Source organism: Talpa occidentalis, unplaced genomic scaffold (assembly GCF_014898055.3).
Source record: "Talpa occidentalis isolate TD23 unplaced genomic scaffold, MPIMG_talOcc4v2.1 talOcc4.14, whole genome shotgun sequence".
Taxonomy (NCBI): Eukaryota; Metazoa; Chordata; class Mammalia; order Eulipotyphla; family Talpidae; genus Talpa; species Talpa occidentalis.
In genome coordinates this window covers 50886015-50903983 of record NW_023601433.1, presented here as the reverse complement: position 1 = coordinate 50903983, position 17969 = coordinate 50886015, and the positions used below count along the sequence as shown (strand labels likewise).

The 17969-nt window shown below is 39.6% G+C and overlaps 1 protein-coding gene across 3 annotated transcripts in view; it reads right to left on the bottom strand.

The window, feature by feature from the left end:
- Nucleotides 1-3897: 3897 nt before the first annotated feature.
- The window catches only part of MAP3K8 (mitogen-activated protein kinase kinase kinase 8), a 31193-nt gene continuing 17121 nt past the window's right edge, over nt 3898-17969 (bottom strand). For all 3 annotated transcript variants that reach the window (XM_054695045.1, XM_054695044.1, XM_037510516.2), the window contains 6 exons: nt 16041-16208; nt 13397-13658; nt 11926-12032; nt 7042-7194; nt 5887-6133; nt 3898-4983 (listed from right to left, as the gene is read on the bottom strand). In XM_054695045.1, coding sequence (XP_054551020.1) covers nt 4853-4983; nt 5887-6133; nt 7042-7194; nt 11926-12032; nt 13397-13658; nt 16041-16208 — 1068 coding nt within the window. In that variant the 3' untranslated portion in view covers nt 3898-4852. The remainder of the gene's footprint in view (nt 4984-5886; nt 6134-7041; nt 7195-11925; nt 12033-13396; nt 13659-16040; nt 16209-17969) is intronic.

Sequence of the window (17969 nt, the reverse complement as noted above, 5' to 3'; positions counted from 1 at the left end):
GGAGGCAGGAGAGGTCTGCGCGCCATGTGGGACCATGTGGGACCCTCCTCCGGTGGCCGGGGAGCAGCCGGGGATCGAACAGGCGCTGCAGAGGCTGCGGGCAGTTTTGCAACCCAGTGCTCAACCGCTGCGCCACCAGGGAGGCCCTAGGTTGCCATTTGTTTTTCACACAAGCCCAACAGCTGTATGAAGACTTTCTTAGTACCAGGCCTTGCCATCCTGTAACTTATCAGTTGTGCCTTTGGATTCACAAGTCCCTCTCTCTGCACATATGCTCACAGCCATTGAATGGGAAGTCAATTCCACTCTGCCCCAAGCCTTCAGTAGCGCACATTAACCTTCTTTTTCCTGAAACTTGCTTAATTATTAGATGAAAAGGAACTAACTTGTGCCCTGAAAGAGTATTAATTAGGCTCAGAAGAGCCAAGTGTTCCAGGGAAAGGAAAGAGAATCCAAGCTCTCTGAAGTTCTGAGTCATCGTGGAAAGATAGACTCAAAGTACAGTAAGCTTCAATGGGAGAAAATTTACCATGAATTAACTAAGGAAAGCAATAATGATGGTCAACATTGTAAAGCAATTCCACATCCCTTCTAATCTTTAGTGTTACTTCTTCAATGATATAGTTACTAGGTACTCAGCCACCTCTGCATAGACACAGAGCTGTGATGAGAGAGGGCTGTGCTTTCTAAGGATTTCTCACTGATTTATATTTCCACTTGGCTTCCCTGATATGGTCACCAGAATTAACAGGATCTCATAAAATCAGTTATTGCTCTCTAGACAGTCAGATAACCAAGCTTTATTGCCTCCAGCTCTAATTTCTGGTGAAACAGATGTCTCTGAATTGGTTAAGTACTTAGAACTTACCCCAGCCCTGAAAATAAATGAAGCACATGCTCTATCATGTGTGGAAGATCTGAGTGGCTCGCTCTCACTTTGGTATTGAAGTAAGACAAAATGAATTTCCTGTGTCTTGCATGAATATTAGTAACAAGGGAAGAAATTACAATTTTTTTTAGATTTATTTTATTTTATTTATGCATAGAAGAGCTGGGGTGTAGGCCAGAGGTACGGGGGTGAGAGAATTTACCAGAGACAGAGTAGGGAGCAGAACAGGTAGAACTACTGAAAAACACTGCTGAGGGGAGCAGTGGGTGAGACAGGAGAGGTCTGCTGCACCATATGGGTCACCTCCCTGGCTGGGGATCGAACTCATGCTGCAGTGACTGCTGATAGTTAAATAGTGCTGAGACTTAACCCCTTGCCACACCAGGGAAGCCCCAAATTCACAATTTTTATTTTATTTTCAAAAATTATTTTATTATATATAATTCTTACATTATTTTTCATTTTTGCACAATGTACACATTTTCATTTTGGTTATATTCCCCATACAATTCCCAGCCCCCTAATTTGACCCTAATCCCTCCTCCTCTGCCCCTCCCCCCAGTAGTGTGTCTCTGGTTTATATAGTTGCTTGTTGAAAATCACAATTTTTAAAGAGGGATCAGCCAAGTTCTTGCCATTGAATGGTAAGAAAAAGCTAGTCCTTTCCTTTTGAGTGTTTCTTTTACTCCCACACTGGTATCACATTCACAGTACTTCAGACACCAAACACAGGGTGCTTCCCCCACCAAGCAATTCTGTGACCCAAGTTAGACAACACAATCTGCCAAGAGATAGTGATAGATCCCACAGGTTAAGGGCTCAATCCCATAAGTCTCCCCACTTCAGATGTAAGTCCAGGTTGTCACCTGTGCTTCTGACTAATTAGTGATAAATTGGAGGGTCCCGTGACCCCCTTCTCCAATTCTATTAATCTGCTAGAGTAATGGATGGAACTCAGGGAAACAATTACATTTACCAGTTTATTAGGGGATTTGGTAAAAAATAAATCTAGATGAATGGCCAAATGAAGAGACATCTAGGATGAGGTCTGGGAGGCCCCCAGCACAGGCACTTCTGACCCTGGGGAGCTGGAGTGTATCACCCTCCCCAGGACCTTGCTCACCTATCCCTACTTCTCTGAAACCCATGCTATTGAGATTTTTACGGAAGCCTCCTCACATAATTAACTCTATTTCCAGACCCTCTCCCTTTTCTGGAAAAATAGGGTCAGAGATAAAAGTCCTAAGCTTCTAATCCTGACTGGGTCTTTCTGGTGATGAGTCCTAATCCGGGACTCCACTATAGTTATCTTGTTAGAACAAAGCCAGCTCTTAGTGCTCTTATCACTTAGGAAATTGTAAGAGTTTTAAGAGCTTGTTGCCAGGGATCAGGGCAGAGACCAATAAAGCAGCAACCTCCCTGGTGGCACAGGGGGTTAAGGTGTAGCCTATGAGTCTGTCCACAGCTGTTGCGGCATGAGTTTGATCCCCAGCCAGGGAGCTACCCACATGGTGCAGCAGACCTCTCCTGACTCACTCGCTGCTCCCCTCAGCAATGTATTTCAGTAGATCTGCCTGTTCAGTTCCCCACTCTGTCTCTGGTGAATCCTCCCCACCCCCCCCCCGCCCCGCCTCTGCTCTGTACCCTAGTTCTTGTATGCATAAATAAAACAAGTCTTAAAAAAAAAAAAGCAGGGCCTCCCTGGTGGCGCAGTGGTTGAGCGCTGGGTTGCGAAGCTGCCCGCAGCCTCTGCAGCGCTGGTTCAATGCCCGGCTGCTCCCCGGCCACCTGAGGAGGGTCCCACATGGTGCGCAGACCTCTCCTGCCGCCCGCTGCTCCCCTCAGCAGTGTACTTCGGTCCTTCTGTTATAGAGCAACCCCGATATTGAACGGGTTCCTGGCTGTGGGTCCTCACCCGCACGCTTTAAAGGGACTTATGAATACTCTACTACAGACACACACAAAAGGGTTAATAAAAGGTTTATTTACAAGAGAAAAGGAAATAAGGAAAATGTACAACTCAGGGAGAAAATAGGGAAATAAAGTCTTTAATGCGTCCTACCCGATCCGACGACCTGGAAACCCAAAGTCACTCTCAGAGCTGGCCGGATGCTGCGAGCTGGTGGAGAGCCCAAAATGGGGTTCCCCCAAAGCCCACGTGTCTGCCTTTTATATCCACCTGGCTGCTTAACCCCACCCTCAGGTCCCAGCCACCTTCCCTTTGGTGGTGATGGGATTTGGAGTTCCCAGTGTCTTTGGCTTTGGCCTGGGGTGGGGGTGGAGTCCACAAAGCCTATATGGAATTTGCTTTTGGACATCCTTTTCCCCCTAACACTTCTGCCTGCTCTGCTCCCTGCTCTGGCTCTGGTGAATTCTCTCACCCTCCCATGCTTCTGACTGTACCCAGTGCTTGTATAAATAAATAAATAAATCTTTATAAAAAAAAAAAAAGCAGCTAGTGCTTCCCTGGGTGGAGAGCCTTTGTGTGGAGGGGGAAGGGAGTGTGACTGCATGGCAATTTCTCTCATTTGTGATCTTGAGCATTAGGTTACTAGGCTAGCTATGATTATTTCCCCTCTGAAAGAAAGGAGAGGTAACAATGCCTTTCTCATGCATGTGATGTGAGGATTACAGAGATGGCATGATTCATGTAACACAAGTAAAATTGTTTAATACTAGTCCCTCAGCAAATGGTGCTGGACCCCCACTTGATAGTTATTAACTTTCTATACTTAAAGGTAGTTAAATGTATAAAAACAAGATGCAAAATAGCTACGCACTTAGCCTGAACCAGTGGGTTGCAACTGTTTTTCTACCACAACATACGAAAAAGAACACTTTCCAGATGATGGTAATGACAACACGAATAGAAGTGGGGCATGTTAATATGCAAAGCTCAAGTATTTTTTGCCTCCTTGTGATACATGTTCCCCTCCAACTTACATGCTAACCCCGAAACCCAACCCCAGTCAAGAATCACTTTACAATACTTAAGACAAATTGCTGACTTTATTCAGTTGATTTGACCAGTGTTGTTGGATAAGTATTGGCTTTACTTGCATGATGTAAAAATATATTTTACATAGGAATGCTCACGTATTCTATAATGTTAAAAACATACCTATGAGAAAGATTCATGGAGGCATTTGCTATAAAACATACACAGTATGCTATTTTAATGTGCAAATGCTTAAAAGATAATAGTCATATGAATTATAAAATGGCATCATTAAGAATTTACAAAAGTTTCCATTTTTCTTAAAGGTCACATTCATCCTTTAGGATGTACAGAAATGATGTGGTTTACACAGTTTTATCTACATTCAAAACATCACGTTTTAAATGTTTTAAGCATAGCACATACAGTATAAAATGTTTCCATAGGAACATAACAGAACCTGTCACTAGTGGCCTCCTGTTGGATGACTCCTAATTAATCAGTTAGCCATTTTTAAGACACTAGTTCAGCTTATTGCTATAATATTCAAGTTGTTCTATTCACCCAAATATAGTGATTTTATATTAGAATCTATCAAACAAAGGCTCAAAGAGCTATCATATACCAATATACATAAGATGTCTATGCTGAGATAAACAAAGTTCCCAAACTTAAATCAGAACCAAGAATAGTAATTTTAGGCTAATATATCATTCTTGTGATTGGCATTTTTTACATTTTGAGCAAAGTGCATAGTGAATAAAATCAGTCACCAGAAATGATCCTTCTATGAACTCTCAACCTCTTTCTTTTGAGTCACAAGAATGAGAACTTTTAGGTCTGGTAAGTACCAGGATAGCTTCACAATTCAGCCACAGAGGACACATGTGGAGTCACTCATTTGTCATGGGAGCCCCCAGCTGATAAATGGCATGATTCACTACATAGAGTTCCTGTGCAGAGTTAGCAGAACCAGCTTCCAAGAGATACATGCTGAGTCTTAAGTTAGAGACAATAATGTCCCGTCAGCCGTATTCTAGGGTTGGCGGACCCCGCACAAGGTTGAAATAGCCAGCCAGGGCTCCAAGGTCTATGTAGAGAGAACGCTGCCTCTTCAGCATCTCTGATTCCTCAGTGCTCCCTGTGCATGATGAATCTGAAAAAGAAAACAAGGGGAAAAAATAATAAATGATCAGGGAACATGTTTCATAATAAATACCACTGTTCTTCAAAAAAATATTTCACTGAACCTAATAAAACAACATTCAAGCTCTGGTTTTATTATAGACTGGTTTTTGAACACTATGGGATGGTTTATACAAAAGAATATAGACAAAAGAGTTCAAAAAAGAGTCACTGATGACAAGAAATTAGCTAGAAATCTTGGCCTATTTCCCAATGTCCCAGATGGTTCTCTTTAAATACATAAAAGTCATACAAAAAAAAACAAAACAAAACAAAACAAAAAAAAGAGGAATGCAAACAAGCATTCCAGACTTAATAACTGGGCTTGGGCCACAGCATTAAGAATGCCACAGATTTTAACAATAAGAACAGAAGCTCCATTTCCACGCATATTCAAAGAGCCTGGGATGAAGACTAACTTTCCTAGATGGAGAGATTCAGAGGTGGCAAAGAGATTTTAAGCAGAGAAAGAGATAAATGCAAGTTGACTTCAAACTCAGTATTTTATCTGTGCAGAGCCAAGGTCTGGAGTAGCTGATCATATCCTCAGACTTTCTAGCAGCAGGACTTTCATGCTTGATTTATTTTTATTTATTTACTTTTTTTATTTCTAAGGCCAAATGATAGTCTTTGTTGCAAAAACATAAGTCAGAGCAGTACTCAATGACCTTGTTACTTACATTTGCATTAAAAACAGGTTACAATTTGCTGGTAGATTAGTCAATATTTAATGCTTTTGTTAACATTCTTGATGAATTTCTCCACTATGGCACTTAGGAAATTGATTTATTAGGGCTTTCATGATTTCCATCAGAGGTTTGACACAGACAGAAAAAGAAGACAAACAAGAAGTGCACACAGCAGGGGCCCATACCAGCAATGTTCTCAGGAAGTTCCAACTCCTTCCTACTCAGCAGCCTCTTCCGCTCAAAGAGGGCAGAGTCCAGACTCTGACAGCGCGGTTGCTCCTCTCTGGGGGGGTTCAGAGCTTCATGTTTGAGCAGATCTGCCGCCCTGGGGCGGTGGTTGGGGTTCCTCTGCAGGGCTGCCTTTATCAGCTCTCTCATGCTGGGACTACAGTCATCTGCAATATCTTCTAATGGAGGCGCTTGCTTGTGGATCTGGGAACAGACCAGCTCTCTTAGCATCACTGGTATGGAAATAGATCCTTAACAGGCAAAGCACTCTGATAACATCACCTAAAACACCCTTTGTTTCCTATGCATGCCCCACAGCAAATACAGTTCATACACGAAACAAGTTTCCTTTAGTTTCCTAAGGACATTGAGTCAAACTCATCTTTTGGTTTAATGCAATTGAAAATACAAGCTAAGGGTCTCCCCGGTGGCGCAGCGGTTGAGCACTGGGTTGCGAAGCTGCCCGCAGCCTCTGCAGCGCTGGTTCGATCCCCAGCTGCTCCCGGCCACCACAGGGGAGGGTCCCACATGGCACGCAGACCTCTCCTGCTGCCCGCTGCTCCCCTCAGCAGTGTACCTTCATCCTTCTGCCTGCTCTGCCCCTGCTCTGGCTCTGGTGAATTCTCTCACCCTCCCGTGCTTCTGACTGTACCCAGTGCTTATATAAATAAATAACTCTTTAAAAAAAAAAAAATACAAGCTAAGTTTTAGTAGACAGTGACAGCCGTACATCTGAAAAGGGAGTATCTGTTCCTGAATCTCTCCATGGTAAGAAAGGAGTTACATGTTTCACCATCTGCCAGGCTGGTATGAGTTTCTGTAATCTAGTATCTTCTTCTATGAAAGTGTTCAAAGGACCTGTCTTCCTTGGCTCAGATTTATGTTACTCTGATACTATTAAGTGGCATTTCATTTTCTACACATAACAGAATAGGATATTATTTTTCTCTGATGCACATTTTTATAAGCTTCCACTCATATAGCAGTGTCTTATTTGCAAAAATGGGACTTTCAGGTTCCTCTCATTGGTCACTATTGCACCATCATCCCAGTCAGGTGAGTTTTATAGGAGGGAGAGTGGCTCTCCTGAGCAGGTGGGGGAGCCCACTTACTATGTAGAGGTAGGAGGGGTAGGCTGAGCGAGGGTAGCGCTTCACCCAGGGTGGGGTGCCTGTCTGCATGTGGATGAGTGTGGCCCCCAGGCTGTAGATGTCTGCTTTGGTCGAATGGCCCCTGCATAGGATCACCTCTGGGCTCATATAAATCTGAAAAAAGAAGAGGGAAACAGCAGTGTGACTCAGCCATCTGGGTTTCCATTTTCCTAATCCAGTTCTAGAAGCTGGTGCTTCCATTGTACTATATTTATTGCATGCTTCACTTCTTCAGGAAAGCATGCCATTGCTGTGTTAAGCTAAGGAGAATACTGCAGACTCTCTTGGGGAGCCTGGAACTCCCACTCATCAAATTCCTGCAAAGCACTGGACAATATAGTTAATTTTTCTATTGAGACACCAATTCTTTTCATATTTAAATGAAAAGTACAAGTTACTTCTTTACCTCATGCTTGTTATAAATTCCCAAACCTCTAAATATCCGCAATAATAAAAGGTGGCAGAAGTCCAAGAGCACTAACACCTAATACTTGGAAGAGAAGAACAAAGTGTAATATTACAAAAGTGATCCTGTTAGGGGGAAAAGGATGTCCCAAAGCTAATTCCATACAGGCTTTGTGGACTCCACCCCCTCCCCAGGTCAAAGTCAAAGACACTGGGAACTCCAAATCCCATCACCACCAAAGGGAAGGTGGCTGGGACCTGAAGGTGGGGTTAAGCAGCCAGGTGGATACAAAAGGCAGACACGTGGGCTTTGGAGGATCCCCCATTTTTGGCTCTCCGCCAGCTCGCAGGGTCTGGCCAGCTCTGAGAATGACTTTGGGTTTCCAGGTCGTCGGATCGGGTAGGACGCATTAAAGACTTTATTTCCCTATTTTCTCCCTGAGTTGTACATTTTCCTTATTTCCTTTTCTCTTGTAAATAAACCTTTTATTAACCTTTTGTGTGTGTCTGTAGTGGAGTATTCATAAGTCCCTTTAAAGCACGCGGGTGAGGACCCACAGCCAGGAACCCGTTTAATATCGGGGCTGCTCTATAACAGCTTGGCGCCCAACGTGATTTGCAAGTTTCACCCGTGGTTGACCAGCCCAAAGTAATTTTTCTTGCGTTGGTCAACAATCCCAATTAGTCATTTCTTAGAACTACTACTTAGTCCTACCTACTATATAGTCCAGTGACTAAATATTAAACGTATGACATATTAACATCATAGTCAATGCTGAATAACTGCAGCCAGTTTTAGAAATAATTTCTCTAAGAAGTGTTTGTTTTTAAACATAAAAAAGAAAGAGAAAAAGAGAATAAATACTGGTGACCAGTGACTTGTAGTATAGCTGGTAGTTAATAGCTTAATTATCAATATTTAGTTTTAAGGAGTTTCTATACTGTCATTTGAATATGGAGGAGGAGCTTTGTGTTCCTGGAATACACTTCAGAATAAAGAACTGGTTTAGAAGACAGGAAATTACCCAGTTTCCCCATCCAAATCCTGGTCAGCTCCTCCCCACACACTGTTCCCGGCTGGCCTGCTTTTGTTTTCTGCCTCTCCGTCTCTCCCCCACTGGCAACCCCTCACAAACAGACTAAACTGAACTCCTTGTTCTCAACCTTTCGCTGAAGCAAAGTCAGAGTATTTGGATCCTGAAGCATCTTCTTAGCAAGTATAATCACAAAGTTAAACAATAAATGCCAGGGAAAGGCTGGCTGTCAATTGTGGACACTCACCTCTCCCCCCTTGCTTGCTCTCCTCAGCGAGGGTTGTGTACAGTGTTTATCATCAGTATTACCAACAGCAGTTGTGCACATGATACTGCACCCTGGGGGTGACAACATCCTGTCTACCTGGTGACCCAGCTATAGCCCTCAGACCTCCATGGCTCAGAGGTCCTGCTTCCTTAAGTTCTACAAGAATCAGAGCATCAGGGCACAGTGTTTAAGTAGTGGCTGAGGGCAAGCACAAAAACAGACCTCACAGAATCCAAGCGAGGCTCTCTGAGGGTTGCAACCCCGAAGGCATGAGAACGGGAGAACAAACACTTGACCTGTCCATAGTTCATGAGAGAGGGAAAGAGACTCTGTGTGTGTGTGGTATGAATGCATTTTAACTTACATGAAATAAAAACAAACTGACTCAGAAGAAGAGAAGGTGTTAAAAAAGACCATGATACAAAAGTAACTCTAGGGCCTCACTGGTGGTGCAAGAGGTTAAGTCACAGCATTATGAAGCAATCTGCAGCCACTACAGCAAGAGTTAGTGACTTGGTGACCCTGGTGACCCACATGGCGCAGCAGACCTCTCCTGTCTCACCTGCTGCTCCCCTCAGCAGTGTATTTCAGTCAATCCACCTGTTCTGTTCCCCACTCTGTCTCTGGTGAAGCCTCTTACCCCCCCGCACCTCTGGCCTATACCAGTTCTTGTATGCATAAATATTTTTTTTTTTAAAAAGGTAACTCTAATTAGTTATTTCAATTGATGTTTTACTTTTTCTCCATACCATGTAATTCAAAAACAATAGCTTAAATATGTGCCAGGTTAACCCTTTATATGTATTAAATGGTTATAATGTAATGTTCTGAATGTGAATGAATACAGAAAAAGAGAGCAAAAGAGAGTGTGTGTGTTATACTGTGGGGATCAGAAATCACCTACAGTTATGAAGTAGATAAGAGATCAAGATCTCATGGAAAGCAAATCTGCATAGTTGACTTTGGCTAATAATATCTTGAATCTTTAAGTATGAGGAGTATATACAAGCTTGCTGAAAGGTTTCACTGGTGATGTCACAGCCTTGTGCTTGCTGTCAAACTTAAATTCATGAAAATCATACAGATGGTCCATGCACATTGATGAGAACAGAGTTTATCACTCTTAATAACAAAGCCTGTTTAGCACTTCATAAAAAGCAATTTACACTTGCTGAAAATAACGTAGTCCAAATACTATGATCACTGTGGCATTATGTCATAGTGAAGCATACATTCTTTTTCAGCTAGAGAATTTCAGATAGAACATGCCTTTCTTCAATCATTGCAAAATGTTCAACTTGATCGCACTTCCCAGAAGAGAAAGGTATTTCCCATCTTTAATACCACATATAGTTTGTTTTTCAAACCAGCTTCAGGAAAAAGGGTAGCGAGTCACATGTCTGAACTTCTGAGTAATGTCAAAATATGCTGAAACATTTTCCTGAGAAAACATGTCGTAAGCATTAAGTCTTAATAGGTTTTATGCTTTGGTGATGTATTCTTCAGATTTGGGGACTGAAATATTCTTTTTAAAAAGTCTACAGTTTTCTCTTCAGATACTATTCTGCTCAAAGGCGAACATCAAGATTCTTTTTTTCTCAAGAATAATTTGAGTAACATCAGCAATAAGAAAGATTTCTTTTGCTTCCCAGAAGAGTCTTTATTCTGAGGGAGTTAAGAAAAGAGTTTCAAATCTTGATATGAAATGAAGATAATTTTTATTTGCACTATAATTTAATTTAGTTCAGTGCAATTCTTCTATTAGCTAAAGACTGTCATTTGGTTGTGTTGAGGCACAGGTACAATCATGTGCCCTATCTCCATACCCTGGGGACAAATATGTGGCTGGGAGGCTCTCACACTTAAAGCATCCCACAATTTGGAGATTAATCAGGAAGATAGCTTCTATACTCATTTACCTTCCCAGCTGCATTTACCCCCAAGGCCACCATAATCTACTGCAAACTAAACCACCAGTCTTTTAATAATTCTGGTAAATTAAACTATGTCCTTTCACTTATGAGTGAGGAATACTAAGGTGATGAGGTCCTTGTTGGCATCATCCTGTGCTCCATCCCTGGTACCTCAATGCCTGCCCCACAGCACATGCTTAATAGCTTAATAGGGGCTTGGTATGTGAATCAACCATACAGTCTAATGATATGATACTGAATTATACATGCTACTTGACAGTCCATGGATGCATCTCTCTGAATCTCATTTAGATTTAGGATTTTTAAAAAAAGATTTATTAATTTATTTATGCATAGTACTGGGGTATAGGCAAGAGGTGGGGAGGGGTGTGTGTGAGAGGATTCACCAGAGACAGAGAGGGGAGCAGAACAGGCAGATCTACTGAAATACACTGCTAAGGGGAGCAATGGGCTAGACAGGAGAGGTCTGCTGAGCCATGTGAGTTAGTTCCCTGGTTTGGGATCAAACTCAGGCCGCAGTGGTGATAGCACTGAGATTCAACCCCTATGCCACCAGGGAGGCCCAATTTAGGAAGTTTTTTTGGTTTTGTTTTTGTCCAAATGAATTAAATATTATAGCTAGCTTATATTTTCAAATAAGATTTATATATGCAACCATAAGCTTGAGGTTTACTATAAAATCCCTAGGATTAAAGATAGATCTAATAAGTTATAGGTTCCCAGTAAAAATTACTAATGACCATAACAATTATGGCTGTAATTGAACCAAAACAGTAATATTAGTATACTATGACTACACACATGAGTTATATTAAAAAGCTACATAGTGGTTAAACCTTAGACTTTAGACTCAGAAAAAAATGGGTTCAAGTCCCAGATCTATCTGGCTGAATAACTTTGGGCACTTTATTTCAACCCCTATAAGTTTAATTCCTGATTGTAAAATGGGAATTTATTTTCTTACTGTAACAGTATTTATCAATAAAAAAGCTGATATGAGAATTAAATATTATAGTTCATTTAAAGTGTTAAAATGAATACTTGGCACAGAGTAAGTGCTCATAAAATATGTTCCAACAATAATAATGATTTAATACAATGCCTTTTCTCCCCTTCTTTGTTCTTCTTTCCCACAATAATTCTAGAACATTTTTCCCTTGTACTCTTAATAAGATATAGACCATTCTTGGGTAAATATAATTACCTCTGTGCCTCGGAGGTCCTTAGGGAAATAGATATCTTCAGTCATCTGAACACTTAGGCCAAAATCCACCAAAACAGCTTTTGTGGACATGAAAACAATATTGCTGGCTATAAAGAGAGACATATTTGAGTAAGTAATTGCTTATTTACCCATAAATAAAATGAAAACATTATCGAAAACAAGCTCCAAGTCAGAATAGATTGAAATGTTTTCCTGATTGAGCTAGGCTTAATATAGTCAAAAGTGGAGGATAAATTTGGGTGAAAGTTTAGATAAAAATCACAGTTTAGATAAAAGTTTAGATAAAAATCAAGAATTCAGCTAATGTGGGTCCAAATTATCATAGACATTAATAAGTGCTCATGATACAATATGCAGGACATGGAAAAAGCCTCAATGCCTAACAATGGGTAAGTGGTCAAAGGAAATGTGATACACTATGGAATGTTATTTGACCATAAAAAAGAAAAGTCCTGCTATTGGGGAAAACATGGATGGAACTTGAAGGCATTATTTTAAAAGAAATAGGTCAGAGAAAGACATACTGTATGATCTTACTCGTATATGGAATCAGTGAAACAACAAACTCATAGAAACAGAGAAAGGATTAGTGATTGCTGGGATTGGGGAGTGGAGGAAATGTGTGAAGATGATCAAAGGGTACAAACTTCCAGTTATAAGACAAATAACACCTACAGTTAATAATACTGTATTTGAAAGTTACTAAGGTAGTAGGTTTTAAAAGTTCTCATTATAAAAGAAAAAAATTATAACTATATAAGGAGATAGATTAAAGCTTACTGTGTTGATCATTTTGTAACATATACATATATTAAATTGTACACATTAAACCTACAAAATGTTATATAACAATTATATCTCAATAAAACTGGAAAATATAATAATGCTCAAGAACTTGAGTTTCAAATTCTAAGAAATATACATACTATTATCAAACCACTTTTCTTACTCAAAAAGTAAAATACTCATTTTTTTCACCAAAAGTTTTGTTAGTCCAACTTATTATTAGCTAATAAGGGTTTGAAGTAACATTCTTGTATGTTTCCTTATCATATCTTCAGTAAAATACATATTAAATGACTTATTTAATTACCAATTTGGTATTCAAAATTAAAAATTCTATTTCTCAAAAATATGTGAGAAAATATATTTCTCAAAAATACATGTGTGTTTCTAAGTTACTATTTTAAAAGCCTATTAACAAGAGCATAGGCAGTAATTAATAGATGTAGGCTGTGGTCTTTTCCACAACACTTGGATAAACTTCTCTTATGACTGAAAGCTCTAGTGACCCACACGTGATTGCAAAATGTATTTCAAGACTTCAGGGGAGGAAGGTGAGAAGACCCCAAGGGAGCCATTGAGGTCATTCAGACTGAAGGGGCCAGCCCATTTGCCTCTCATCTAAGTCTCTTTAAGCCAACCCAGTGCACATTGAAAGATAACTCACGTTTAATATCATGGTGAATCACTTTCTTTGAGTGCAGAAAATCAAGTCCCTTGAGAACATGCTTTGCCACCCAAATAATTTCAAATTCTCTCATTGGTCCACAGCTTTCCAGTTTCTCCAGAACTGACCCTCCCTCTCCTGCTTCCATAAAGAGATGGACAGTTTCATCCCATAGAACAGCGCCATACAACTCAGCGATGTTCTCATGCCGGAAGCAAGCCTGGATTTCCACATCAGACGGTTTAAATTGATCTACTGGAATCTAGAACAACAACAACAAAAGTAAGATTCTAAACAACACTAGTATAATGAAAATATATATAATATAGGTCAACTCATAAGCTAGAAGGCAAATAAATACTGTCAAGAATTTTCTGATCTTTATGAAATTGCACTGCCAAGTTAAAATGCTTGCTTCAGACCTACTTTTACATTATGTCAGCTTTAGGTGAACAATTCAGAGAAAGAAAATAAAAAGCAAATAATTAAAAATTACTTTCATTTAGAGTGTAGAAATCCAAAGAATTCCTCATAATTGAATAAAAGAGATTGTTCCCTATTATACTTGTAATTTCCATGACATCTAGATTTTAGTTTGGATTTTCAATATTTCAACTTGTTATGAGAAAATGTAATGATTTGGTTCCACAATTTGTGCTCTAATGATGGATTTAAAATAAGCACCGGGCATCTATTCTATGGAAAATTAGAAGCTATTAATAAAGAAGTTGTTCTTTCAACTTCTTTGAAAAGAAGTTAAAGTGTGAAATGTCCCCCCAAAATAGTAAGATTCTGGGGTCTCCCTGGTGGTGCAAGGGGTTAAGATGCAGCACTATGAAACTACCTGCAGCCACTGCAGCATGAGTTTGATCCCTGGCCAGGATGGTGACCCACATGGCGCAGCAGACCTCTCCTGTCTCACCTGCTGCTCCCCTCAGCAGTGTATTTCAGCCTGCCTGTTCTGTTCCTCACTCTGCCTCTGGTGAATCCTCTCATCCCTCCATACCTCTGGCCTTTACTCCAGTTCTTATATGCATAAATAAATAAATCTTTTTTTTTAAAAAAAAGTAAGATTCAGAACTACATAGTTTATATTCCCGTTTGTGAAAAAAAAATTAACTAAATATACACATGTCCATAGAAATTTTCATGAAAGATAATTAAGACTCCATTAATAGTAGTTACCTCAGGTAATATTCTTTTGAACTCATTTGGGGTTATTAATCAACATATGTTTTTCTTTTTTTTAAGAAAGAAAATGTAACTAACAAACTATAAGTAAGAAGAAAAATTCACAAAGCTATTTCCTCAAACTTTTTGCAAAAAAACTGAAAACCAGAACACTTTGGTTCTAAGATCTTCATAAAATGTCTTCAGATGTTCCTTAAAGATTTGAACATGTCTCTTCTAAATGCAAGCTTTTTCTAAATGTCTCTTCTAAATAGCTTTCTGTAACACCTCTCCTTTTTTTCTTTTAATAAGCTATATGCTGACAAATCTTTACGAAGGAATAAGAAAGGTCAACGTATGTGTTGATTTTTTAATTACACTAAGAGAAACTGAGATGATATTCAGCAATTGTATTTTATTTTATTTTCTGTTAAATTAAATGTGAGTTTATTTTACTTCATGCATTTAAAAAAACTTGAAACAGGTACATAAATGATATATATCAACTCAGAGATTAGTCAATTAAGCAACATCTAAATCAAGAGGCGGAATTCCACCATCATACAGAAACCCCCAGCTGACCCCTTCTACAGTGGGTTCTCAAGGGCATTTATGAGCCTGACTACCAGCAGCATTGTTTTGTTTTGCCTGTTTTTGGTCTTCATATATGTGGAATGAGTTTCTTACTGTAGATTTTATTTGGTATCTGGCTGTTTTGCACCAACATAATGGTCTTGAGATTCAACTACATTAATACAGCTGTAAATTATTTATTGTGTTTGTTGTATAGTATCCCATTGTGTAAATACACCACATTTTAGCATCTGGCAACTTTGCAGTTTGGGACTATTACAAATAGTACTGCTATGAAGACCTTAGCACATTGTTTTTGATGATCACATGGTCATGCCTATTAGGTGTGCACTGCAGGAGTGGAATTACTGGGTCATAGGGTGTGTGTGTTGAGCTTCAGTAGACACTGCCAAGCAGCTTTCCAAAGTGGGGCACCTCCACAATGGAATGTTTAATAAGAAGAAATGGGGTCTCTGTAACAATTGGTCTATATAAATTCAGCTCTTTAATCTGCAGCTTTCCTACCTTCTGCTTCCCTGCCTGATCCCTTCTGGGTAGGATTAAAGGAGCAACACACAGATTTGCTTCTGCAAAATAGCTCTCTCTGCACGCTAGTCCCTTCACAAGAGGGATGAAGTTATACATGCTGGTGCTAAAGAAGCCAGCACTTTCTTTTTTAGTCAGGGCAAACTAGATTAAAATCAACTATGCACTTAAGCAGATTTAGGGGCTGAACAGCCCCAGGTTGCAAACGAATCCATAAAACACAGATGCTTTTGGACAAGACACTCTTAGATAAGATCCAGACAAAGGCTAACGAGTGTTGTATAATGCAAATAAACAAACAAAAGCCACAATGTGAAACGTGCAAGTGTACACTGTCTGGTTACAAAGTACATACCAGTTTACATGCCATTCTTTTCTTAGTCTTTATATCCTGTGCTAAGTACACTTTTCCAAAGGCCCCTCGTGGAATGAAATCTGAACCAATATTCCTGTAAGTCAGCTTCCAAGGGATGAGCAGAACATCAGAGTCTATTTGGTAGCGTCCATTTTGGGGAGTAATCACCTACAACAAAATAAAAATGCAGGAACATGAGAATGTCAGCAAAGTCCTTTTCTAAAATCCACCCATTAGAAACTGGCTACTTCAGATCGCATTCCTACACAGTGTTTGAAATGAATGTCACTGTGCAACCCTAACAGCGGACTGAGACTATATTTAGAACTTTAGCAAGACAGCGAAAGCATGTAACAGAAACACGTCCCTGGTCAGACCTCATCATATTTCCATCTAATTGTGAGTAATTAAGTGCCACCTAGAACTTAAAAAAGGTATTTACCTAAGGGGGCATTAGTATTATCACCAAACGGCTGAAAATAAAGATTGCATAAATATAAACTGTGCCTGCAAGTTGATTTGTTTCCAATTAAAATGTGCTAACCTGTCAGTCTGCATAGCTATTACTCACACATGAGGCATACAGAGAGAGCATGGAAATTAACCAATGATCCTGGAGGACTCTGAATTCAAAACAATGTGTTACGCCAGAACTATGATTTGACAGTGTAACATAAATAAAGTAAGGGCAGAATTATTTCTCATCTTCTTACTCAATATGTATTGAGTGCACAACAAATTCTGGACTCCCTGTTTGGTCTTGAGGAGGCCCCCTATGAACAAAAGATAGATGACCCCTGACTTCCAAGAGTTCTTGTGTAAGCAGACACATAAAACAAAAGGTTTCAAAACCAGACGATTCAAAAAAAAATTTTAAAAGATGTATCCTGACAGCAGAGTGGGCTATAAGCATGTGTGTATTTGCCAAAACTCATCAAACTGAACGTTTAAGATCTGTGTATTTTACTGCACATAAGGCATATTTTGACTTTTAAAGAATAAAAAATTAAAAGGAGAAATTATAATTAAAAGTAAAGCAAATGAATAAGGTAATCTACAGGAAATAAGACCTGGAGCATGTGCCTGAAAAAGGCTTCAAGCCTTCTTTCAAGGGATAAGGAGTCAAAATACAAGCTTTCCCTAAATATAATGAGGAATATGGCCTTAGATTATGAAGTCAGGAATTATGAAACTAAGTGACACTAAGTTGTAGCAAGTATAGGAGAAGCTGATGGGGAATGTGGACCACCCACAAAAAGAATGAGCACCTGCTTCATCTGTACACACATGCAGCAGCTCAAATGGACCACGGTTACGGGAAGTTTCAAATAACCGTAAGGATTATTCAGTCTCCATCACTGCTAATCTTAGCCATACCGCACAAACAGATATGCTCACTATTAGTCAGGGAATAAAGTTGAGATCAACTCCACTACTTAGAAATGTGAAGTCACTAAATTTAAAAATATTTCCTGAGCACTCCGTTGGTGAAAGATCCTGCTTAGCATCATCAGGGGAATGTACATGCAGACCTCAGTCTTGCCCTTGTGAAATATGACCTCCTTACAAGTGTCACCTCCAGTTACTAGAGGCCTCTTTTTCCAGCATGCTAAGAATGATGAATTTAGTCCCTTTCCATACTGAGACAGAACCATACTCACAGCACTCAACTGCACTTGTTTATTGCCTCTCTCTTGTTATTAAATATTTATAGACCCAATTTCATCCTATCTTCCCATTCAGTATTTAATGTACCTTCATCAAAGTTTTACTTTTGTACAATATAATTTGTCATAACCCAATGTGACCCAGTTCTCTTAGTTTATCCAAGAGGACAAAAAAAATAATAATCATATTTTGAGCACTAATTACAGATGAAGCACAGTGCTGAGCACCTTAATACATTATCAAGGTCTCAGAACAATCCTA